Below are 25,802 nucleotides of genomic sequence, written 5' to 3'. Positions count from 1 at the left end.
TAAACTTAAATACTCCCCTTCCACACAAAATGTATGTACTGTATGTGCAGGTTGAGTAGAAATGATGTGAATGATGATTTTGAGGAATCCTTATTCGTTTTATGTGAAAACCTTAAGCTTCCAGTGCACAAAGTGTACACTGAAAATAGTTTTCAGAAAAGCAGAATGTTAAGAAAAGTAGAAGAAACCTGTCGTTTTTGAATATTTCTTTTGGTTTAATAAAAAACACTTTTGTCACTTAGATCCAAAACATTAAATGTGTTGTGTGACACACTCCCCCTTTTTGTTCTCTCTCTACTCAGGTGCTCCTGCTCCAGGCTTCACTTCTGCTCAGGTGTTTTGATCTACACTGATCACTGGCACAAAAGAAAGGCTGGAGGGGAAATCAGCCTCTCTCTGGTTTTGCTGCGAGACACTGCAGTGCTAAATCATCCTTAGTTCATGGATTTTGCTCTTTATTTTGTCATCGTGTCCTTTTGTTGTTTCTTTTATGTATGGAGGATCTGGTAATCCAGTTTTTGTGGCTTAATCTCTTAGCAGTGTTGTAAAATAACTATGTACATTTGCTCAAGTACTGTACTTAAGCGCAGTTTTGAGGTAAATGTTATGCTATTTTGTACTTCTACTCCACCATAATTCAGAGGTAAATTGTGTACTTTTACACCACTACATGTATTTTATACCTTTTAGTTTTTAGTTATGTGTATTAATGATGTGAAATATAATCAAGACTTAAATCAGACTTTAGTTACACTACCCTACCCTGCAGCATACAAAGGAATTAAAACTAGGTCAACCTTTACCAGCTTTAATACACATTAGTGCATCAATAACAATAATACTAATAATAAAAATAACAATAATAATAATCAAAACATATCATATACCCAGAAAAAACTGAAGCATTTACTTTAATTGGTTGGTTTCACGTGACGTCACACTGCTGCATCACGAGAGCGCGAAATTCAGATGGAAGTAGCTTCTGAGGATCTGCCGTCCGAAAAAATGCTAATGTTTTGTGTAGTTTACTGCGGCTCCAATCGTTCTAACCGAGAAAAGGAAAAGGTGTTTTATAGAGTACCAAAGATTGTCGTTGCCAAAGGTGAGACATGTAAAAAGCTCTCAGAACTACGCCGTAAAAAGTGGATTTTAAACCTACGTCTGCGGTCGGGAGGAGCAGAGTCTGCTAATGCCGTGTCTGCAGCGACCACTTTGTCAGAGGTATGTTAGCTAGCTTACTTGGTTTTTGTGGCTGTGTTTATATAGCATTTGGTTGTCGTCAAATGCTCTGTTACTTAGTAATGATTATTAAGTTGCCGGTAGTCTAATAGGGACTTCATTGGGACTTTTTAGGCTGCCCTAGCGCTTTGAGTGACGTTGAGTCGGTAGACTCTACGACGGTCAAACTCGGTTACCAAAAAACTAAGTCCAAATCAGAGGCATCTCTTCAACGACAGCAGAGGATGAAGCTATAGGAAGACCAACAGACACAGTCGGAATGTGCTGAGGCTATGTTGGATCTCCAACAGACTGCTGAGAGCCCGGATATGAGCCCGGATCTGAAGCAGACAGCCGAGAGCTCCGCACCGAAGCAGCCAGCTGACAACCCACAACCAGAGGGCATCAGTGGGAATGGGACATTAAATGATCAAGGTCAATTATTGTACTAAGATGTGTAACCAGCATTATTATTAAATATTACAAATGTGATCGTCAGAAAATCTATGCAAACCTCGAATTCGGTTTTCAAGCACGTACGCGTACAATCGCAGTAGTACGGATGGATGAGAGAGAACAATCAAAGGCTTGTCTTACACAATGGATGTTTTCCTCAGATGTTCTTGGTTGTCCCCTCATCCAACACTGTCCCTGTCTCCATAAATGTCCTGTTGCCACGCACGAACTGACAGACTTCATGGCGGATGTCTTCCAACAAACACTCACCCTGGCGAAGACCAAACGATAATCATCGTGGAGCCGTTTGGTACCGAGGCTGTGGACCCAACCGCTGACAAAAAAGTGATATGCCTCCAGACTTTTATAGACTTGCATCTGCAGTTTGGTGTAGTAGGATGTCTGAAGGACTAGATACTTTGTGATATCAACAGCCTCGATTGTCGGCAAATCTTTAGGTTCTGTCGTAAACTCACTCATCTTCATGAGATATGGGTCAGGTCCAACAGATTTGTTAATTGCTTGTATCTTTGTCTTGAAACTGGATCTAAATCAGTACAATACGGACTCTCTGCAACGGTTTCCTCCATAGACGTATTCTCCATTTTTACTTCCTGCCCTCCATCTCAAATCGCGCCACCTTCGCGCGTCATCATAATCACGTGACTGAAACCCAGCTATTAAATGTATTATGTTAACAAATTCCACTTCATTTTGTTAGGTTAGTTGAAAGCAATAATATTAAGTTGAACCGAATGTTTTTTTCAATTAAGCTTAAAAAGATTGCTTTTGATTAACCTAATACAATAATAACAAAATAGTAACGTTTCAGTTGTTCGAGTGTATATTATTCTGAAATGGGCCAAACTGCATTATGATTACTTTTACTTTTGGTACTTTAAGTATATGTAATGCTAATACTTTTGTACTTTTACTTGAGTCACATTTTTAATGCAGTACTTATACTTGTTACAGAGTACTCTCTTATACTTCGACTTTTACTTAAGTACAAGATCTGAGTACTTCTCTCACCGCTGTTCCTTAGTTTATGCATTTGCCTTTCAGTTTGGGTGTGGGGAAGGTCTAGGTCCTACGGCCCCTGGTGTGGCTAGCTAGGCTTCCTCAATCTCTTAGTTAGTTTTAGCCAGTCCACGAGACTCAGATTTAGATGAAATGCAATAAATAAGAATATTTTTTATAAACTCTCTCATGTTTGGTGTCTCAAATAAATGTGTCAGGTCACAAACTGAGCCACAAACGTTTAATGTTGTCTTGTGGCAGTTAAACAGTCAGTGATGTAGAAGAAACATTCATTTTCTGTGAAGCTCGGGGGGAAGTTGAAACAGCTGAATTAAAAAACAAAGAAATGTGTAGAAAAAAAAGAGGAACAAGGGTTGATACAAACACAACTCCCACTCCCAAAATAATAAACCTTCTTAGAGCAATTGGCTCTAACTTTGCTTTACGCATCCTCAAAACAAAGCTACCAACAGCTGGAGAGTGTATTCTTCATTTGTTTTAAATAAAAAACTCAAACAACAATCACGCTGATTGTTTCCCATCAAGCATATAATGTCTATAAGGTCTGACATAATTCAGTATCATACAGAGTTAATCCAAAAGCTTGGTTAAACACTTAAATAGAGTTGATGTGGTGCTCATAGCAGCAAATCTAACAGTGATCACAAACAGCAGCAAGGTATTTAATTAAGAAAGTAAATGCCCCAGTTACTGCAGATGAATCGCTGACAGGGTTTCATTGGATGTACGTTCTAAAGAAATAGTCCCAGTGAAAACTGTTGGCAGTGAGCTCTGTGGATTATCTGAAAAATGGGGACACTGTTTCTGGAAGAACAAAACACAGTATTGCTGTGGATTTTTGTTTCAGCAGCAGGACAAACATCATTTCAACAACTGTCATTACATTCGGTTGGCAGAAATGTAAGAGATTGATTTGTCCAATGCTGAATAAAAGCAAAGTATCTGCTTTGCTTGACGCCATGCTCTGGAGGCAGGTGAAAAGATGTCATTTGAACTGAAAGTAGTACCACTGATATTTTGCCTGCACTTTTCAACTGTGAGAAAGAGTTTGCAAACTTCCATTCTCCAAAACAACTTTGATGTTTGAACACTGCCCGTGGAAGAACATTTAGGTCAAGCAGAGCTCCAAAGTGTGTCACTGGTGGCCCAGGGGACTACACAGATCTTTTAATGTGGTTATATGAAACAAAATCAACAAAGTGTAGGGTCACTGTTTGATGTACTGGAAATGGCAAAGGGTTTAAAGAGGCTGAGGCAGCAGCCTGATAAAGTATTAGCATCATTACGATTCCTCCCACAGACACCTTGAATGCACTTTTCCAGGTCCTGCTGCAACAGCGGCATAATTAATAAATTGTGTGTAAATCCAGCTGCATTATACAGAGAGAACATCATGAGCAGCAGCATCCTTCCTCCCCTGCGGCTCACTCATGTCTGATGATAATAATAATGCTGTGCAGAGCTATCTGCTGCCCCCTGCGGGCTCACAGTGGTACCGGCCATGTGATGGAGGAAGAAAACCCCTCTAATCTCCTTCTGCAGACAGCAGCCTGGTGTGCACCACCAAAAGCATGCACAAACACACAGGCTAAATGTGGTGGCAAACCAGACTACACGCATTTAGTTTTGGTTCAAAGCAAACCAAAAAAACACACAATATGTGGTGAGCTTAATCTCATAGGTTCTGCTTCCTGGGATTCAAGTGAAAGCAGGGAGGGTGTAAACAAATGTTTTGATTTAAAAGAAAAACAATGTTTGTTTTTTTGCAACTAAATCAGTGGTGCGGAATATTTGAGGGATATGAAAACAAACTTGATAACAGAATTTGATTTAAGTGTGATGCAGCCGATCACGTTAGTTCTTGTTTATTATAGTGTTGGGGACTAATTCATTAGAATAAACCGAAACTGTGAAAATAGCATGATGCGTCTGTCAGGTTCACACACGCTCTGCCCGCCCAGTCCGGTGATGTGCTACAGCTGATTGGCTGCTAAACATACCAGCGGCTGTGTGCGCGTTGTGATTGGCTGTTGCTCTCCTGGCCATTACGTTATGCTTACTCCACACACACAGGCAGCTGGAGAGAGGGAAGACGTAATGGTTTGATTCCCTGTGCACTTGCAATGATCGTCGTTCTGACATTACTCGGCAAATTCCTCAACCGGGAGGTTAAATGAAGGTATGTGATTCATCTGCAGTTTGTTTTATGCTCTGGACCTACTGACGATGCAGATTTAGGGTTGATTTACGCACGATGCTGCACCGAGAGGCAGGGAATACCTTCAGCCTAATGCCAATTAAATGTGTTTGTGTGCACTTAATGTAATTACATCCACAGGCTTGCGTTTAAATGCAGCACCCACTGTTTTGTTTCAACTTGACAGCATGACATCTTCTCGCCGGTGCCCTTCTCTTTCAGTAAGATTTTTTCATTTATTTCCCCGGCTAGCTTGCAAGCCTGGTGATGCTTTTCCTGCAGTCGCCCGGATAAACAGTGGGTACAGTGTGTAGCCTTTTTAACGAGCTCGCTGTGACCCCAGTTTGATAGTTCAGTGAACTAAAGCTGCTGGAGCGACGTCCATTCATGGTCAGGCTTTTAATCCGGTCTAATGAGATAGAGACTGCGGCCAGGGAGAGAGCCAGTGCGGGGATGTTTGGAGATGTCTCGGTGTGCAAAGGGAGAGATTCGCCTCCTCAGGTCCGAGTCAGGAGTCTCATTCCTCTCTGTGGAGAGTGTGTGTTTGCTGCAGCACAGGAGAGGGAAATGTGATGATGATGTCTGGCAGCTCAGGAAGGATAATGATGAAGACTATGGCGATGATGTCATCGGTGCTCTGGTGGCGGCGGCAGGTTTGTAGTGACAGCCACTGTTAGAGGTGAGGTGAAGGCAGGAGGACTGCTGCTATCATCATCATCATCATCATCATCATCATCAATAGTGTTGTGTACACACAATATGAAGAGCAGGCTAATCACTTGTTATTGCAGTAAACCTGTTACAGGTACTACTTATACTGTGACCTTTCACTACGCTGAATTTCATAATGAAGTACTGTGATTTGTGTGCCAGAGGGTTTTCCCAAGCAGCTGATGCAAGCTTATCCCGCTGCTCAGCTCTGGCTGTCAGGTTGTTTTAAAATTCTAGATGTAAACAATGTGTCTGGAGTTAAAGAGGAGAAAGTATCTCAAGGCCTGTTAATGTGATGTTGGTCCTTTTGTTCAAAGAAGTTACTTGTAATGTTTACAAAAGGCATCTAATCTGGCTGACTACTAAAAACATTTTCAAAACTACCTACAGTTGCATTCTGTAATTGGTAGGATATATTAATATATGAAGCCTTAAATCAATTCAATGATTTGCTGCTATCACATTCGACAGGATTTTTCTGCTGCTCAAACTCAACAAAATGAGCTTTGATTACACAATGCAACAATAATGTAACACTGAATGGACACAGTCTTCACAATGAACGATTCCATTTCTCACACTGAAAACATTTTCTGCAAATACCTCAATACTTGTGCATGTGTCAGTGCAGTATGTGAAGTACTGCAGTATTGTTTTTAACATTACGGTTGAAGACAAGGGTGCTTAACTCCTGGTAGCCAGCGTCCCTGTGTCCCAGGGAAACAAAACTGGACGTGATGTTTTATTGACTAATCTGGTTTAAATTGAAAAGCAGCTTTTCTGCCTCTGTTGAACAGACCTGTTGTTGGCTGAATTGTGTAAGCATACATTTCAAAACGCAACCGACCACTGTATTGTCAATGTCAATTTTAATCAGGGATAAACCTATAACTTATACGAGGAGGGGTAGGAGGATACGGTGCATCCGCATATGTGCAAATGTACACTCTCAATACAGTCTAATGTTAGGAAATTGTAACACTCATCGTAGAGTATTTCATAACAATGTGGTAAAAAAGCCCTTAGGAGGCCCCCCTCATCATTATTAAAAAAATAACACATGACAGTCATTAATATGATTATTCTTTTATTGGCGACATTATCCTCCAGTCTTAACACCGATGGAGCTGAATTAACTTTTCACAGTAGGAGTGACATTTCCAGATGGAAAAGATTCACAGCGAGAGAGAGAGGAAATGAAATGCCCGAGAGAGAAACCGTGGATGATGGAAAGATAGTCAGTAATGATTGTAAAATGTTCCATAGTGCACAGTTGTTGACACTGAAACTGTCTGGCTGTTTGCTATGTTTCTGTTTCTGACGCCTATAACATGCTTTTGTCATATCATTCACACTTTCCACTTTAAAGTCTCAGTGGCAATATTGGATTTACAGGATTTATTTTCATAAATACCTTAATTATTAGGTTTGAATTCATCCAAAAATTTCCCTATCTATGAATTATTTATAAAAAGTCATGAGAATGAAATTTCCTACATCTTGATTAAGATTTTTTTCACTATGATCCAACTTTCGTAAGACAATTCCTTGAGGGTTACTCGAGAAATGTAGTGCTGAACTTCATAGATCTAATGACGTTTAGTTCCTAGTATGAGGGAAGATCAGATACTACATTTTCCATAGTGCAATTATAAAGCATCATTTATTAATGCCCCAGCCTGCCAAACCCTTTATTTATCAAAGGACTCAACTCCAGTTTTTAATGCAGGCTTCCTGTTAAAAATGTAAGTATCAAGCCCAAAGTGAAATCACATCATCAGCCCAAATGACCCCAATGACATCATCAGGGGTGTTTTGTCAGACTCAAAAAAACTCCCCTAGGGCCACAGAAGACTTCATCCTACTATTTAACAAGCTGTGTAATACATATTGCAATGAGTAAACTGACCTTCATGTGTAAAAACAGAGTACTGCATCTTTTAATTTCATTATGTATTTGGCCCTTTGTGCATCTGGTCCTTGGCGTCCTTTGGTTTATGAAAGACGCTATATACATTTAAGTTAGTATTATTTGTGTTCTCATTTGTTCAATCAACTACACATTTTTCAGCAGCACATATCTCTGTTTATGCGTCAGTCTGGTTTAGTTTCTCATGTATCCTCACGCCTTATCATGGTTCCTGTGGCAAACGGTTACACTTGTCTGTGTCAATGCAAATAGAGATTTTGATCCTCAGAACCTAATTTTATAAGGTGAAAGCACGGCACCACACGGAGCCCTGAGCATGGCTTAGTTTTTGGTACATACCCTTGTAACTTCTTGCTGCTGTCCCCCTTCAGTCTTTATGTTTGTGTGTGTGTGCACTCTGGGGCTGGAATGTTATTTGATGTTGAGGATGGAGCAGCAGTGAGATAAAGTATCTAAAATGTCCCTCAAAAAAGGGTCCAAAGGTGATTGAAATCCAAGAGGTAAATCTCACTCTTGTTGTAGCTGCAGAGGAGCTATTAATACATGTGAAAACAAAACAATGCGTGACGTTCGCCCCTGTCACTTGTTTGTTTCGGGACTCCCTGCCTGCAGAGCTTACGGTGTGCTAATTGAAGTGACAGAGGGAAGTCGTGCTGCTGGCTCAGAGCCAGAGAAGACTGATTTCACGGTCAGTCTGCACCGGGTCTTCATCCCGGAGAAAGCAGTAAATATCTCTTTTAGTGGCTTCACTCAGGAGGCTGTATCTAACTTGGGAGACTTTTTTGCAGCTTACCACCAGGTCAAGTTTACGCCATAGGCTAACAAATAAAGATGTGTTTATGCATCAGGGTTTTGTTGTGCACATAAAGCTTGCAGAGTTCATCAGGATAAAGGGAAATGTTGTAGATTGAACTAAGGACAACACGCATTAAACCAAATATTCACAAGATAGTACAGCTGACACATTAAAAAACACAATATTGGTTTTATGCATCCCCGGGCGCTGCTCAATAGCTGCCCACTGCTCCTAGTACTAGGATGGGTTAAATGCAGAGGACCAATTTCACTGTGTGTGCTCTGCTGTGTGCATGTATGTGACTAATAAAGAGGGTTTCATCCTCTTCTAAACCTTTTAAGTGACTTATTTAGCAATAATGCTCACTTTCACTGCTTAATGCTTCTCAAATTTGATGATGCCTAATTCTTTATTTTTTATATCATTGGGAATTAAATATTCTAGGGTTGGACTATTGGTCAGGCAAAACAAGTTATTTTAATATGTCTGGATAAAAGTGATGATCCATCCAACAAAACACGGTTCATTTTCAGTTTAATAGTTCCTTTAAATATCCATCCTGACTGTTTTACTGCAGAAGGGGCTTCCTCCTCCTTGCCGTGACTCCACATACTGTGCCTCGTTACTCAGATTACATAATGAATCCCTAAGCAGATGGGTGAAGTCAGATCAGGGTGTTTCTGACAAGTTAGAGCGAAGCGCTGCCTTAAGAAGCCCCGTGGCAGGACCCTGTGAATTCAATTGTTTTCCCGCATAGAGCAGAGAATCACAGAGGGCTTACATTATGCTCATGTCAGCTATTGATTCTGCCGGCCGGGGAACAACAGAAGACATATTCTCTCCTCGCTGCCCGCCCCCTCCCTCCTCCTCTCATCAGTATGCTCCAAGGAGCCGTGGCTCGCATCACGCCATCTTTGCTCCCTGTGTCTGGCCCTTCTTGTGGTCAGCGAGCACATCCAACGCACTTTAACTGTGCACGCTAACTTACAGCTGGTTTGCATGTTTCCTCGGGACACAGAGGCAGCATTTGACCCTCAAAAGTTATTTGTTGTTGTTGTTGAACACGTCCTCTGCCTCTGTGCGGATCTTATTGTGCAAATTTACACAGTGACTGGGAAATTTAACTTGCAGCTCTTTAGAGATTGTCATTAATAGGAGCTTTTAGGGGTGTACTTCTGTCTAATCATCGCTAACCTCAAAGACTGTTACAAAGCACTCGCCATAATGTGCTGCCCAGCATCGTCCCCCCCCCCCTCCTTGCTCTCTTTCTCATTCACTTTCCCTCACAAGGGAGACTATCTCCTTGTGAAATAGATGCTCCTTAAGCAGTTTTGGGTGTTATTTCGCAAAGGACTGTGTGATATGCTTTACCTATCAGTGGCATGATAATAATGTAAATATTATACTGCCAAGTGAGCAAATGATGAATGAACCTAGTGTCAATGTTTGCATACAGCGCACAAGAACTTACTGTATCTAAATCACCAATTGGAGATTTTGAACTAATGTGTTGGACAGCCTTTCCATCATCAAACACCAAATAAAGAAACTAGTTTGGGAAAAACACCATTTATCCCTCCAAATATTCCAGATATGCCTGAGTATAAAGGATATTTGTGCAGAAGATTCACAAATATGTCACTGAAGATAACAGAAATCTGCTTTAATACTCCATCTTACATTTCTGTGATGGATGTCTCTAAAAGTTTTAAAGTGTGTGTGTGTGTGTTTCTGTGTGTGTACTCTGCAGGCAGGGGCATCGTCCATGTGGGCGTCATGCTGTGGGCTGCTGAACGAGGTGATGGGCACGGGCACGGTGCGGGCGCAGCAGCCAGGGTTCGGAGCCGGGGCCGGGCCCTTCCGCTTTGCCCCAAGCGCTGGGTACTCCACCTACCCCCCCACCGCCTCAGGGAGCGCCGGGCAGCTGTGCAAAGCCTGTGGACTGGCCTTCTCCGTCTTCAGACGCAAGGTGAGCGAAAGTGAACTCATGCAAGGGGAGGTTGTGTAGAGATGATAGTGGTTTCACACAGTAAGATGTGATGGTGGCAAAGACAAGGTTCAGAATATAATATTGAAAGACCCACTAGTGCATGTTTCAGGATTTTTAGAAACCTTATTCACTGTACATTTTCCAAAAGAAAACGGTACGTTTGACTGGAAGATTTCACCTCAATCCGACTTTAAACCTGCTCGAGTAATCCTTCACAGTCAACCTTTAGTCAGCCTTTTTTTATCTGGATTATGTAATCATTGCGTGCAGTTGTGAGCAGGGACTTTCACTCGAGGTGCATTCAAGGAAACACTGAAATTCCTAATTGCTAAGTCGGGTTTTGAACAGAGAACTTTTAAACGCAAGTCGATGCAACGGTCGGCAGCCTGACAATTCAGACAACTTCAGACAATAAAAAAAGGAAGTGGATAAAATCCAAGCATGTTCCTTTAGGAAAAGGCACCATTTATATTCATAGTGGCATTTTCAGAGTCTTTGCACAGCTGAACATGTCAGAGTGTAATGGCAGAGTGTATCTGTCTGGCAGTCAGACGCACTGAGACACTGATGCAAAGCTACAGCTTCTTGTCTGTGCGCCGCTTCAAATCGCTCTATTGTCATCCTCACACCAGTTGCCTTTCTGACGGCAGGTCGACAGCCACACACTGTAGTGTAAGCAGGATATTTTCAAAGTGTGAAAAGGTAACGTGACGGGGGATTTGAGGCACTTGATTGAAGAATAGTGTCTGTTGCAATGCACATTTTCTTCTGGTGGACCAGAGCACATTTGTTCACCAGTGATAAGAAAATGTTTACAGCCGTGGCTGACCTGCTTTCCTGCCCATTTGAAGTGTCAATCTACTCTGCTGCACTGTATCAGGAGACGGTGTGAAGCCTGTAAAATGTCAAACATCACTAGGAGCTATTTCTCTTTTCTTTACTCTTTCCCAGAAAATAACTGAGCACATGCTGCTATTTCAGATGGGACTTAGATCGGTGGGTTTTTCTTTGCCAAGGGAGAAAACTCAAAGACAGCAGACTCTAGGAAATACATAATTAACAATATGGCTTTATGGAGATATGATTGGAATAATAAATATAAATCTGATTTTATTTGGAATATTTACTTGGGATGTAATAAAAAATGCCATCATGATTTCCCAAAGTGCATTGCTTGTTTTATATAAATATATCAGAAAGGAGAAAATCCTCCCATTTCATAAGCTGTGGTATGAGAGCATAAGGAATTAAACAGGATTGATTCATTCTCTGCTAAATGGCTGGGCTATTTATTTAATGAATCTAGCGTTTTAGCACTTATATCAATATTTCAGTATATTCTCAAAAAAGCAAATAAGGTGTAAATAAATAAGTCCTCTTTGTTCCCCTGTTGGATAAAACTCTTCGCACCTCAGTAACTACAGTTTGATTCAAATAATAAACTGAACAAAATAAGATTAGGTCCTGATACCACTGAATCAGATCTGATCTTGAACAATCACCCAGCCATACTCAACGTATTCTACCAGTAAAAACTGCTGTGGATTATTGTGGTGCAAACAAACTGTTACTATCATTAGCACAAACAGCAACTTCAGCTTTCACTGACAGTTTCATCATTTGGCCCATTTTTCGTAGTTCAAATCAGTGAACTAGTTTTGAGTAGATGGTTCATTTATTCATCAAAAGTGACATGGAGAATAAATACTTTAATATGCTCACAGAAGTCAGACATCAAGGCCTATTTAGAACTGATGAAAAGCAACGTTTCTGAAATGATCTGTGTTGAATAGAAGAAGAATTAGCTGATCACATCTTGCTGTCTTTGCTTCTCCCTCCAACAGCACATCTGCTGTGACTGCAAGAAGAGTTTCTGCGCCCTGTGCTCGGTGCTGCAGGAGGACCTGCGCTGCTGCACCACCTGCCACCTGCTGCGCGGCACCGCCTTCCAGAGGCCGCGGCTCATGCAGCTCCGCGTCAAAGACCTGCGGCAGTACCTGCTGCTGCGCAACATCTCCACCGACACATGCAGGGAGAAAGAGGACCTGGTGGACCTGGTGCTGTGTCATCAGGGGACGAGAGAAACCTCCACACCGGTGGGGGGAGAGGACGACGACGACGAGGACGACGAGGAGGAACAGGACGAGGAGGACACACATGAGGACGAGGCGGAGGAGGATGAGGAGGAGGAGGAGGAAGATGAAGGGGAGGAGGACACAGACAGTCTGCACTCGCTCCCCCACTCGCGCCCCGCCTCACCCCCCTCAGCCACGCGCTCAGCCTCCGAACAGTCGGTCGTCTCCGCCTCTCAGGGAGAGGTCCTCAGCCCCAGTGACAGCTCAGGGACCACCAGCCAGGTGAGATGCTGCGGTTCAGTGTGTGTGTCTGCATGCAGAGACACACACTGTGCAGACACGCACACAAACATACGCTCCCTCAGTCTCTAATTTGCATACGCCAAACTTCCTTCACATCTGTCCTCATTCTATCCAAGATCATTAATTTCAAAGGTGAAATCTGCTTATTTACATGTCAGTGTGAAGTTAGGAGAAGACTTCTCCTTTTCACTGCCTGACAAACAAATGCCCGCTTTCTTTAGACGTGTTTTATTCATTTTGTTTAAAGCTTCATTGTGGTTGCTTTTTGCTATCTTCTGTGTTTTTCCCACATTGATATTATACAAGCATTTACTGGGACGCTCTAGTGTTGTGCAGGATGTGCACATGACAGCGGGAAACAGCTGTGTGTGTGTTTGTGTGTGTGTGTGCGCGCGTGAGTGTGTGTGTGCACGCAGAGCCCTCAGACCGGCCAGTGATGCAGCTTAAGCCCTTTGCTTTTTTTAGGTCTTGTACACAGGCTGAGTCTGTTATGTAACGGGTGCACAGGTTCAGAACTCCCCACAGCATCACAGCTGCAGCACAACATCAGAAACACCACAGTACATCCTCTTATCCAATAAAGATCATCTCGTTCTCCTTCTTAGTGTGTGTTATACTTTTAGATTCTTGTGGATATTTGATGTTTATAGCATAAGATAAGTGAGAGGGAAATCAATGCCAACCATCCCTTCCACAAACACGCAGAAATATGTGTATCAATAATTGACTTGTTAGTATTTATTGATATGTAAAATCAATCAGCAAATTGCCTTAGGTCTTCTAGATTTTAAACTGAAATATGAATATTAAACTATTCTAATTACCCTAATTGGATTTATAGTTGTTGCAGTAAAGACTATTGTTCAACCAATGCAACCAAACAAAGATTTACAATGTTGAGTAAACTTGAAATAAATTCCTCCATCAGTATGCTATCTTAAAACACTGAATATTCCAATGTAAAACCTGATCAACCAGATTCAAAATAAGATATCTTAAACTTTATTTGTCATTATTGATATAAAAACATTTGAAAACTGATGTTACTTTAGTGTACGTGTCACATTTTAACTTTAGGAAGTTAACATAAAAATAAATCTCTTTTATTCTGTGTATATATGCGATGTCTAGTTCTGGTGCTGCTTTTAGAGTGAAGTCAGTTTTGCTTGTTTTTAAGTTTTCCCCTGTAAATTACTGCAATACAAGGAAGAAGTATGGTATATCTATGTTCACCTGGGTGACTGTAGTGAACCATACCAACTATACAGATGTTGGTTTCCAAAGTGAGAACAGAACTAGGGAAAAAAGCTTTTAAATATGCTGCCCCTTCTGCCTGGAATAATGTTCACAAGGAGCTTAAACTGTCTGACTTGATCACCATGGGGGAGTTCAAGTCCATTTTAAAGGACAGAGAACAAAAGACTCTTGGTCGATGTGATTGTCATTTTAGTCATTTTAACATTGTTAACATTCTTATTACAGTTTCTTTTGTTAGCATTCTGCAATTTCATTGGTGTTTTACGTCAGCTTTGTTCGTCTGCCTGTATTGTTTGTGTTGAAACATCGTTCATGCTCCCCTCTTGGCCAGGTGGCTCTTGAAAACATAGATTTTAATCTCAATGAGGCTTTAACCGGGTTAAATAAAGGATGTATAACCATGCTACTTGCACCCAGGGGAATAAAGAGGACCATGTTATATTTGAACCTGGATGAATATAAAGGACCATGGTGTTTGCACCCGAGGGCCAATAGTAAAGCATGCTATTCGTGTGACTAGCCGAACACATATTGGGAAGCGATTTTCACGCTGTTGCAGATAGACAAAAAAACAATTACGTTTAGCAGCCATGACAGAAATATTCGCTGTCTGAGTGCTTTCTAGTATGTTTGAAATGCTGAATTACATCTAACATCGAGTCAAAGTAACTCTGTGCTCTGAAGAGTTATGCACTATACTTGTGTCGGGCTGCTGCTCGTGTTCATGTCTCTGAGGAGTCTAGCCTGAGTAAAAGCAGTGAAGCACCATGACGCTGACAGATACATTATTAACTCCTCTTCATTCGACATAAATGAATGGCTAGCTGGAATGTGCCCAAGCAGAGAAACACAGCGGTTTTCTTTTTTTTATGGTACAGAAACAGTCTGCACTCCAGCTCCTTATCACACAGTTACAGCTGATTTCAGCCCTTCACATGCTCTCTTTTGTCAAGCTGATAAAAGAATAAAGAGACAATAGCTTCCCTTCAAAGCACCAAACTGACTCAGATAACACGGAGCTATACACTCACGCCAAACAATGTCTGCACTGTGCTAGAGCTCCATTTACTCTCCTTTCATCTGGCAAATTCACGACCTCCACCCTCAAAAGAGAATAACGAACCACCGAGTCAGCGATTAAACATCTGTATTCCTTTATTAGATATTGAAACAGTTGCAATTTAAAGAATTAGATAACAGAGCGCTGTGAAGTTGTTTCTTATCACCGCATCGATAGACATATGGAGCTGTAAGAAATGTGTAAGAAGTTGAGGACTGCAATGTAATCATTTGGGTAATGAGACAAACAAATCTCTGTTAATTTGAGTATTTCACTTCTTCTTCTTCTTGTTCTTATCAATTATTTTAAACTACATTTTCAATTCCACTTTGATATGTGCTGCGTCCTTTTTTTTCAAACAGCATTGGTCTGAGTTGAGTGATTTCATATTTGGGCATTAAACCAGTAAGTGTGATGCTGTAATGAGAATTTAAACTACCTTGAAATAACTTTCCACTTTCTACTCAAACAGGAACAAGAGGATACTCCAACAGCATCTCTTTTGAACCTGGAGCCCACTGAAACTTTAATGGAGGTAAAACACTTGTTTTTTTGCACATTCCCCGTACTACATTGCATCTATAGTATAGTAGCAGTAGAGTAGTACATACATTTTCTTAGACTGACAAGGCTGTCGGGTAGTGCTGACTGTTATTGACCACAGCCCTGTTCCCTCGTGGATTGCAGGTCAGTCCGGCGACGCAGAGAAGGATCAGGGCCTCGCTGTCTGATCTGGACAATGAAGAGGCGATAGAAAACCTGTCCGTGCGCCAGCTCAAAGAGATACTTGCCAGGAACTTTGTCAATTACTCGGGCTGCTGCGAGAAGTGGGAACTGCTGGAGCGAGTGCATCGACTCTACAGAGAAAATGAGCAGAACAGGAAATCCAGTAAGCATTTTGCGTTTCCTCTTCTTGCATCTAAATGACACATTGTGACCTTTTAATCTTTTGTATGATTTAAAAAAACAATACCAAACCCTGTTTCTCTTTCTTTTAGTGGAAAATGTGAGCATAACTGCAGGTAAATATTGTTTTTTGATAATTATATTTCCAGTGTTCAGACTATGACAATGCCTTTTATAGCGAACACTAAAATAACCATATTAAATCTACATTCAAGTGCAGTAAGCGCCCTCCTGTGATGTGATTTCAGTGATGGAAAACAACATTGTTTTAATTGAAAGGCTTAATCGACTGTTTCCTGGACTAATATTCTTTATTACTGCCTATTCTTATCTATAAAGTGGTGGCATATCCTCCACCTCTCTGCAACAGTGGAGTTGGAGGTAAGATGTTTTTATAAAAAGCCACATTATGTTTTCCATCTCTTCCATGAACACAAACTGTGCACTGTTCATCTCATAGCAGTAAAGGCATGCTGCAGCTTTTATATCCCCCCGCATATTATCACATTATGGTCACTTAAGTCATTTTCTCCTGCCTGATTCATTCAGTCACTCGTGTTTCTTTTTTTTCTGAGGGCATCCTCTCATCCTGTCATTAATGCACTCTCTAAGAGCTTTTACTTCTCAATGAGCCATCATGTGACTTCAGTAGCAGCATGTCTCCTTCAGGTGTAATTACATTGTTGAGCTTCATAGAGCGTCTTTTGTTGTCATTAAGAGGTTGAGGATTATATCAGCCCACTTGATATTCAGACCTGTAGGGACAGCAGGCAGCTCCATTGACTCTTTACCGTCATACAAACCGGTAGCAGGAGCCAGATTTAGGCCACTGAGCTTTCAGACAGCAGTCAGACATTCAACGGGGTGTTATTATGCGACAGGGTTTTCCCTTTCCTGTAGTGTTATATACATTGTTTGTGCATGTAAATGATTTGCAAGGATAACATCCCAATGTTGGGTGGAGTTTTCTCTCCCACACATCTCTCTAAACCGATGCACTGACAACCTCCTCTGTCCTGATTGCTTGGTTTGTAAAAGTAACATGTCAGTTATTTTGAACATTTAACATAGTTGTCCAATCAACCTCATAGACGGTCAAATATCTTATCCTAAGTAAGTGACCTAATTTAGTTTCCATTATATAATGACCACCCCTCCACCACTTTGATATATCTCACTTTATTTGTGCAGTTACATTTTCCACTGCATGATGATCTTTGTCTACATGTTTAAAGCATTACAATGTTATCCTGAGGTAGTCGAAAATAACTACAATCCCTCAATAGGCCTTACTGATATAACACTATGCCTGATTTCAGTGGTCACAGAGGGGATCCGATCAATCAGTTTTCAACGTAACTACCTTAATGGTGTTACCACTAACTGAGTGGTAACACCGCCAGTGGATTAGTTTATTTTACAGTGAAGCCTTACATGTGCAAGGCATGCACAAGCAATATAACTTTCTCATAACAGCTGTTATGTTTTGAAGAAACATTTTTATTAACCAACTGTGATGCTAAATAACAGCTGCAGTAAAGGGATACATAAGAGAGGATCTGCTGCTGATGACCAAACAGTGATAAATCACGTTTATAGTCATACTGCCACAGCTTAACTTGGGTGTTGTTATACTGTACGGCTTCTGTACACCATCTGTATTTCTCAGATTCACGACCCTGCTGAGGCCCACTGTAACTGAAGAATAACTGTTTTCTGTCCACAGATGGTGTCAAAGCTCAGCTGGCGGCTGATGATAACTTGTGTCGCATCTGCATGGACGCCATCATCGACTGCGTGCTTCTGGAATGTGGTCACATGGTAACCTGCACCAAATGTGGAAAGAGGATGAGCGAGTGCCCCATCTGCAGGCAGTACGTAGTGCGGGCCGTGCACGTCTTCAAGTCTTAAAACTCTGTGTGTGAGCGTCAGAGCAGCCCTCAGAGCCCCGAATTTATCACTGAGGATGAACTGCTGTGCATGACGTCTCGCAGGGTCTAATGCTGCAGCAGGCGCCAGCAACAGCCCGGTGTTTGAAACCAGACTGTTGCCTCTGGCCTTCCACGGTTTGTTTTTCCCCTCCTTACTAACTCATGTTCCAGACCCACTTCTCCTCCTGGTGGACCGTCATCAGCTGCACCGGGACACTCACTCTTTCTCTCTTTGGTCTGTTAAACACACAGCAGAAACCCCTGCCATCACTTTCTGCTCTCTATTGGCTGTTTAGATTGAGATGAGAGAAAGGGGAAGAGAGGAGGGGTCCCACAGATACTTGAAGCGGATCGGATTGTTGTGTGCAGTGAAGAGAAGCAGAAAAATATAAGATCCCAGGGTTAGAGTCAATATGGTTTACACAGTCATGCCACATGACACCATGTTATCTCCCTCAGTGTTCTTTTAGGATGTGCAATATCAGAAAAAAAAAGAGACTTACATGTGTTTTTATTAAATGTCTTATTTATTCATCCGAGCACCACCAGGTCATCTCGTCTCACACACAGGAGGGTGTAAGGTGCCAAACGTCATGCCTTTTTGATCGATATTTGGTTAGGATTTCACAGTTGATGCATCTCATCGCCAGCAAGCTTGGTGTGATAGTTTACTCTGCTTTTTCCTCAAATGAAATTTAGGAAATAAAGGGTGTAATAGTAAACATTTGAACACTTTGCTGTGTGATGGATGTCATCTCAAATAAGTGCACAGATATGAACTGAAAATAAACTCTTCTTGGTCACACCACAGGCTGTACTACATTCCTGTTACATAGCTTGAGCTTATTGGTAATTCTACTTGTTTTAAAACAGCAGTTAGACAAAAAATATGAACTCAAGGCTCCCTTAGTTGCTTTTTACTAGGTTTTCAAATTTCACAGGCTTCATCAGCAGTAAAAGGTCAGCGTCCATGACCTTACGTCCATGACAGGAGATCCTGTGAATTGCCTCAGAAGTTCATGTGCTAATAAAAAGCTAATAGGTTAGCCTGAGTGAAAGATTTTTTTTGTACTAATTTAATCTAGACATCATCCCTCTTTAAATTTAAATAACTGCCACCAAGCAATACCATTTAGTCTACCAAGTGTCTTTTCTTTGTGTTGTCCGTTGAGTGTGGAAATCGTGGGCAGGTGACAGGTGCTACTTCCTCTTTTCTGAGTGTGACATCAACAAACCCTTTGTCATGTTGTCGAGGCGTCCCTCCGAATATCCAACACACAGTGAGAAGTAGAGGAAGCCTTATTTATTTTATCCCGTTATGCAAAAGAAACATTTTGTTTTCTTGTCATGAGATCCATTTAACTCAGATGTCACTAAAATATCTGTACAGTATGCCTGTGGTACTTAAAAAATAAATAAAAAGCTGTTAAGTGAATCGCATAGATAGGTGATATTGTTGTTTACTTATAAGTCATTAAATGTATATTTTTCCATTTTCTTGGGAGACAACATGATTTTCAAGTTATAATAACCGTTTTCCAGAATGTATCTGCTGGTTTTGCTCAGACGTTTCCTCATTTATCGGATCGTGTCACACCCACCATTAAAGCCGCGTCTGCCATGGTCGCGCTTTATAGCACTTTTGGTCGTTGTCTGCTTCAGATCTGAACACTGACACCATGTACTGTAACGAACGCTGTAACTGTACGTCTTTTTGTCGATGCTGCTGATTCTAAAAGATGTCATTCATGGGCAGCTACAGTACTTTCAGAGTAAGAGGTCATCATGAGCAGCACTCGTAATCCTGGGTCTTATTTTGGAATGTTGAACCTTTTTATTTTGGTAAACAAGAGAAAATGATTTATTAGATTCAATAAAATGCAGTACTACAAATCAGAACGTAAAACCCTGCTTTTCATTTGTAAATGGCTGGATTTTGTTCACTTTTACAGTTTATTGGTTGGCACTTGGTTAATAATATGAATACAGATCTGATAGCAGCAGTGTTTCAGTATATCATTATGTGTCTTTCTTAAATTAGTATTTTGCTGATTTTCAGGTTTTATATTTGTATTTTGTGCCTCTACTGTGACATGTTTACATGCTTTATTTTTCTCATACTGCCTGTGCTGCAGCACCTCTTTTCAGCCTGTCTGAAACCAGAAGATGATTGGTCAGGTGGCCGGCTCTGTTGTGATTGGTCAACTGCTTAGGGATGTCCCGCCCCTTAGCCTATCACGTACAATATGGGGACGCGCTAGCTAATAGAAGCGCTAGTGTTATGTAGTGATGTCACTACATTATGGAAGTAAACAAAGGACATTGTAGACATAAATTCACATGCACAAAAACCTATAAAACCCGCTACAGGAAAGGGGAAACCCCCCAAAAGCCTAATAGGGTCCCTTTAAACAAAAGGCTTCAAATGCACATAGCTCAGTATTTAAATTGAATTTAATATCTCAAATGTTGTCTTAACTTTTCCTAGAGGCTTTACATGTACATTATGTACAGATTTACAGTAATGTACTAATATTTGCATGGAGACACAGTGGTTAAGTAAACAAAATAAACAGATATAATGTAAATGTAAACCCAACCTCTGAAAAAAAATGGAATCTGCCAAATAAAACAACAAAATCCTATTTTACTTTTTACATTTGCACAAATCTTTTATGAAATAAGTTTTAATTTTCAGTTTCTTCAAATGGCAAATACTGAATGGCATTGGGCCATGATCCTGTCTCATAGGACAAAAAGAAATACAGTGCTTTTGGTTTTATAACAGAATTTCTTAATCTCATGTCAGAAACTGTTCGGAGGTGGATGGCTCACTGGAATGATTTATCGATAACTGCTTTACATCTTCTAAATAAGACATGTCCTTTTGAAAAGAACAGTATTCTGCTCCCTTTGCTGTAATCAAATGTGTGCAGTCAGGGGAACTTTCTTCACTAAAACCACTTTTGACAAATAGGAGAAACATGTCTCTTCTATAAGATTTATGTAAATGTAATATATTTTCCTGGACTTTGTTCTATATTTATTTCCTGAATAATTCAGCACTGAGACGCTTTTTTAATTATATGTAGTTCGGCTGATGACTGGAGGAAAGATGATTATATTGTTACAGGTACTGAATCTATTGACTGTGGTGTAAACATATTGCTGCATGCAGAGATAAAGCGCTTCCTTTCACAAAGCACCGGTAATACTCAAGAGTGATGTAGACTGGCAGAGACGTTTGTTTGTGTTAATATAACCCCGATAACTAGAAGCTGTTAGCAGAAATAGCCAGACATTGTTGAAAAAATATGCTTTGTACACTTTATAGTGTATGTGTGAAAACATTCATGTATTCGTATTTACTGTATCAGTGCAAATGGTATCCTTATACGGAAAACAAAATGTACAGTACCTTAGTCCGTTCAGAAACAGGGAACATAATGAAATATAAAAAATACAAACACAAGCTACCATCCTACAGTTTGGCAACATATAACTGGACCTTTGCCTCTCAACAATGAAGAGCGTAACAGTAATGCCTATTGATTATCAATTCCAACGGTATGATACTGTACAGTGGTGCAATAAATACTGCACATAAATGTATGAAACACTTTCTGATACAAAAATATTACTGTAATGCAACAAACTTTGCATTTGAACAAAAACAATCTATAAACACCAAAAGATAGTCATGATACAATACATAAACAATTAACATATAAAGAAATAAATAATTTGGAAACAGGTGCAAACAACAACAAAAACATTTTTGCGATATTGCCTTAACACGACAAGATTTCCTTTTTTTACATTCGGGCTTAGCAGCACAGCTTCCCTTTTTCTTCGTTCCACAGTGACAGACAGACGCGTTCTGGTGTCTGTTCAGTCGTCTGCATATGTTGAGGAAACACAGCGTGGTTCTCCAGTCATCTGCTGCCTCCATGTGGACAGTAGTTTCACTTCGTAAATGTCACACAGTCTGCTCCTAGCTGATCTTTTGCAGCAGTTTCTCTTCTATCAGTTCAAACTGCACACTGACGGACATTTCTGCGATGAACTGGTCACAGCCTTCCTTGGTCACCTGTTTGCAGTATCGCAGGTCGATGTGACAGACGCTCCCACAGCGCTTGAAGTAGGTCAGTGACTGGTCAGTGACTCTGTTACAGACTGCAAGGAGAAACCGTGTTAAGAGAAAAAGAAACAAATTAAGCGTAACGGGTCACCGGTACTGAAAAAAGCTATGACAAGCAGGGATTAATCAACACTGTAGATATCACAAGACGTGAAAGCAAAAAGGTTAAGAATGGTGAGAAGTGTTTGAATTTGGACACAGAAAGCCAAAATGCATTTGCCCCTTGGTTTTGATTTAATGCTTTCCCTAAATCGATGGTATTCCTGAGAGTCAAAAAGAGTCTGACTTTAATGGCATGACAAGCCAAAGACATACAACCTCTCTAAAACCCTCATCAGAGTTATTACAGGATTGTTGTATTGAACTTATTTTAACTAAGATGCACATTTTAACTATTGCACTGCAAAGAACTGTAGGTGTTTGGATTTTTATATATTTTTTAATCCATTAGAGCTTTAGGTCAAGGATAAAAAGACGACTAATGGAAAAGAAAACAGACAATACAATAAGGGACATTATTTCATAAACCACATTTTTTTTATGCAAAAATGTCAGAAATAGTTTTTTCAGCATTAAAAAGTAAAGATTTCCTGTTTTTATGAATGAATATCTTTGGGTTTTGGAACAACGAAACAACTTTGGGAAGCTGGAATGGCTTCAGTAGTAGTTTCATTTGTTAAAATTTTAGAAAAATACATGAATTTACCTAAAAATGTGGCTAAATGTGCTTCATTTTACAATTGCCACAAGGAAGGTGGAAGGTAGTAAATTGCTTGAAAAACTACATGCGTACTTTGTATAATGCTCTGCAGAATTGTACATTATTTTGTTACCTTAGAGAGAAAACGTTCCAATTACATCTATGGAATTGATGTCTGAATTTAACGGATCCATTATCCACCGTGACATCAATTAGGAATGTTGAATTTAGCCACTAGGGGGAGCAAGTCAAATGCAGGCGGACTTACAGCCAACAAAGACAGGCTCCTACCTGACAGGTTGATGTCAGTGAGCGAGTCTCTTGTGGTTGTTCCTGCCGCAGTCAGGATGTTGACTGACTGGTCCGTGACATGGTTGCAGTAGCTCAGGTCCAGCTTGGACAGCGAGGGCATGTAGCGTATGAGGAGGCGCAGAGAGGTGTCCGTGATGTCCAGGCCGGCCAGCCGCAGGTCCTCGACGTTACGCAGCTTGCTCCTGTTGTCCAACTGACCTGAAAGTTAGCAACAAAAAAAAAAGAGGATGAATAATTAATAATTCTGTAACAACTTCATCTTATGCCATTGACCTCCACTCACATCAACCCTGCGCCACTGGGTGAGATGTTCCCTCATTAAGATAAAGATGGACTTGGTAGTTTATTGTGAGTTAATCCCACATAACCATAAAGCTTTAATCACTAGATGACTAATTTAGTAATAATCCGCCGCTAAAAATAGTTGAAAATACACACAGCGTTTACTCCTATTTGAGTAATGTTTGCAAAAAAACTGCAGAGCCTCTTCGGAACCATTTTTAAATATAAATCTAATGCGCACAATATTCACTCTAATTATTATCATACTACTCCCTCTTGTTTTCAGCCACTGAATTCTCTGATAAGACAATCTCTGAGATTCATTCATTTTCATTTCATAACAATGTGTATGTTTTGTATGATTCCTACAAACAGAAGGGCCTTTAATATTTAATAGTTGATACCATCAAACCAGCAACTCTAACTCTTCTTTGAATCTGCATACATGTTAAATACATTCTTCGTAATACAATTATCTCTCTCACATATAAATAAGACTATGTAAAAAATATGCTACTTCAAATGTTTCCATGAGTATATTCTCTGTATGTATGTAAGGGATCAGTCAGAATAACTGGTTTCCACACTGTGTGTGAATGGCAGGCTGGTACCTGGCCTGTTATCTGTAGGAGGAGACAGCAGGTCCCTCATCTGGGCGTCTTTCAGTCCTTCGACCCACTGAACATCCAGAGTCCGCAGGAGAGGACAGCTTGAGGTGCAGAGAGCAGAGACCGCCACCCAGGAGCAACCTGACAGCAGCAGCACCCGCAGACCTGAAGGGACAGCGAGGACAAACAGAACCTAATGTTGGACACTTTCTACAATGTTACAGGAAACATAAAACGCTGGAACCAGGTCAGCAAAGCCAAGAGTGATGATGATTCAATACATTTTTTGGCCAAATCTTCTGGGAGTGCATCCTGTTTTCTACTGACGATGTTGAATATTTAAGATCCGATATACAGTATGATGTGTGGGGATGATTTCTTAAAACAAATATTTAAGGGTTTGCCTGTCTACTACTACTACTACGCTACAATACAATGCTTTTCTGTAAATGTCATAAAGTCTCTTCTTTGTGGCCAGAGGCAGTGTCCCTGCAAACTAAAAATAATGCAGACTCACATTCAGTCTGTTGAAGGTGACCTATTTTTCAGCTTTTCACCGTCTCCAGGGTTTTAGTTAAAGTGAGCTCACAAAATACACCCACACAGTGAGTACTTTTGTCTAATTAGCTTAGTGATCCAGCACAGACATTTAGAAGAAAAGCATCCATCTTTATTCAGGAGGCTCTGGGGATATAATTATCCAGTTGGAGGCACCATATGGTCCCATTTGGGAATTTAGCTTAAAAAAAAATGTGCCCATGCAACGTAAACACACCATTTTTATTTATCAATCCTTGGAACAGTCATTTTACTGACATCAGTACATACTTTTTTCCAGACTACATCAGTGCAAATAAGTGAGTAAGAACACACTTAAACTGAAAATGTGAATGAGTGTAATGTTTTCCTCATATCTGTAAATTGGGAATCTGGGGACCTGTAATTGGGAAAAGTTACTACATGAGCTAATGCATAATGTCTAGGTTGAATTAAGTTAATTATACTTTTTTTCTGGATTTTTCCTTAATTATAACCCTCATTTGAAACTTCTTCATTTTTCATAACAGTTAATCCTTTCACCCAAACTCATATAATTATGTAGTGAGATTAAATGTCAAAGCCATTAGATCTTACTCATTTATAATGCATCACTGGTTTTAATCACCCATCTGCTTCTTGTGATATTTAAAACACAGCAACACTGTCCACAATAGCACTCTCATCTTCCTCCAAAAGGATCTAATTTGTTGCCTTTTCATTCTCAACTCAAATCTAGTGCAATGTTTCGCTGGTTGAAAGTATTTACCTGGCAGTCTGTTGATGAGCCAACTAAGTTGTTTTTTGGAGATGTTGGTCCAGCTCAGGTCCAGAGCCACCGGCTGCCTGCGGATGATCCCGCTCAGCATGAGAGGAGTGATGGACTTACACCTGTTCAGATTGATGTGCTTCCAGAGCCTCTTGTCACAGCACCTGGTCAGAAAAACAGCACATATTTAAAGGGGAGCTAATATGCAAATGTTCAGGTTCATTATTGGATTTTGTGTTTACATGCCTCAATGTTCCAAAATCTCTTTATTTTTTCTCATACTGCCTGTGCTGCAGCACGTCTGTTCACCCTCTGTCTGAAACCAGAGCCCAGTCTGCTCTGATTGGTTAGCTGGCTCGCTCAATTGTGATTAGTCAAACACTTAGAGATGTCCCACCTGTTAGCCTATCATGTACAATGTGTTGGAGTGCTAGCCAATAGAAGAGCAAGTGTTACATAGTGATATCACTATGTTCAGGAAGTAAACAAAGGAGTCCTATTAAGGCTGGGGGGTGGGGGGGAGTGTTTGGGAGAGGGAACTTTGGGATTGTAGCCTATGCAGTCCATTTACATGCTTTGAGA

At 40.6% G+C, this 25,802-nt stretch overlaps 2 protein-coding genes across 9 annotated transcripts in view; one reads left to right on the top strand and one right to left on the bottom strand.

Annotated features, from left to right (window-relative positions):
* The first annotated feature begins 956 nt into the window (after positions 1 to 956).
* Positions 957 to 20,026, top strand: rnf34b (ring finger protein 34b). 5 transcript variants are annotated; one of them, XM_063889162.1, is made up of 8 exons: positions 958 to 1,221; positions 10,100 to 10,318; positions 12,184 to 12,696; positions 15,507 to 15,569; positions 15,722 to 15,923; positions 16,033 to 16,056; positions 16,280 to 16,321; positions 17,667 to 20,026. In XM_063889162.1, exons 1-8 carry the CDS (start codon positions 970 to 972, stop codon positions 17,849 to 17,851), a joined length of 1,500 nt encoding a protein of 499 aa, XP_063745232.1. In that variant the 5' UTR covers positions 958 to 969; the 3' UTR covers positions 17,852 to 20,026. The 5 variants fall into 5 exon arrangements, with proteins under 5 accessions (XP_063745234.1, XP_063745232.1, XP_063745233.1 ...); XM_063889166.1 differs by lacking the exon at positions 958 to 1,221 and adding an exon at positions 4,781 to 4,894; XM_063889165.1 differs by lacking the exon at positions 958 to 1,221 and adding an exon at positions 5,389 to 5,565.
* The window catches only part of kdm2bb (lysine (K)-specific demethylase 2Bb), a 25,676-nt gene continuing 19,554 nt past the window's right edge, over positions 19,681 to 25,802 (bottom strand). For 2 of the 4 annotated variants that reach the window (XM_063889159.1, XM_063889160.1), the window contains exons 18-21: positions 25,221 to 25,384; positions 23,918 to 24,079; positions 23,004 to 23,222; positions 19,681 to 22,047 (exon numbers count right to left, since the gene is read on the bottom strand). In XM_063889159.1, coding sequence (XP_063745229.1) covers positions 21,866 to 22,047; positions 23,004 to 23,222; positions 23,918 to 24,079; positions 25,221 to 25,384 — 727 coding nt within the window. In that variant the 3' untranslated portion in view covers positions 19,681 to 21,865. Of the gene's footprint in view, positions 22,048 to 22,845; positions 23,223 to 23,917; positions 24,080 to 25,220; positions 25,385 to 25,802 lie in introns of all 4 variants that reach the window. The other 2 variants (XR_010166258.1, XM_063889161.1) reach the window with 2 other exon arrangements.

The sequence above is a fragment of the Eleginops maclovinus genome, chromosome 8 (assembly GCF_036324505.1).
Source record: "Eleginops maclovinus isolate JMC-PN-2008 ecotype Puerto Natales chromosome 8, JC_Emac_rtc_rv5, whole genome shotgun sequence".
In the NCBI taxonomy this organism is placed as follows: Eukaryota; Metazoa; Chordata; class Actinopteri; order Perciformes; family Eleginopidae; genus Eleginops; species Eleginops maclovinus.
This window is presented reverse-complemented; position numbering and strand designations above follow the sequence as displayed.

Coding starts and splice junctions, on each gene's coding strand:
- rnf34b (XM_063889162.1), top strand. CDS start 970: ATGGAAGTAGCTTCTGAGGATCTGCCGTCCGAAAAAATGCTAATGTTT. Junction 1,222..10,099: donor CAGCGACCACTTTGTCAGAG/GTATGTTAGCTA, acceptor TGTACTCTGCAG/GCAGGGGCATCGTCCATGTG. Junction 15,924..16,032: donor TGAGCAGAACAGGAAATCCA/GTAAGCATTTTG, acceptor TCTTTCTTTTAG/TGGAAAATGTGAGCATAACT.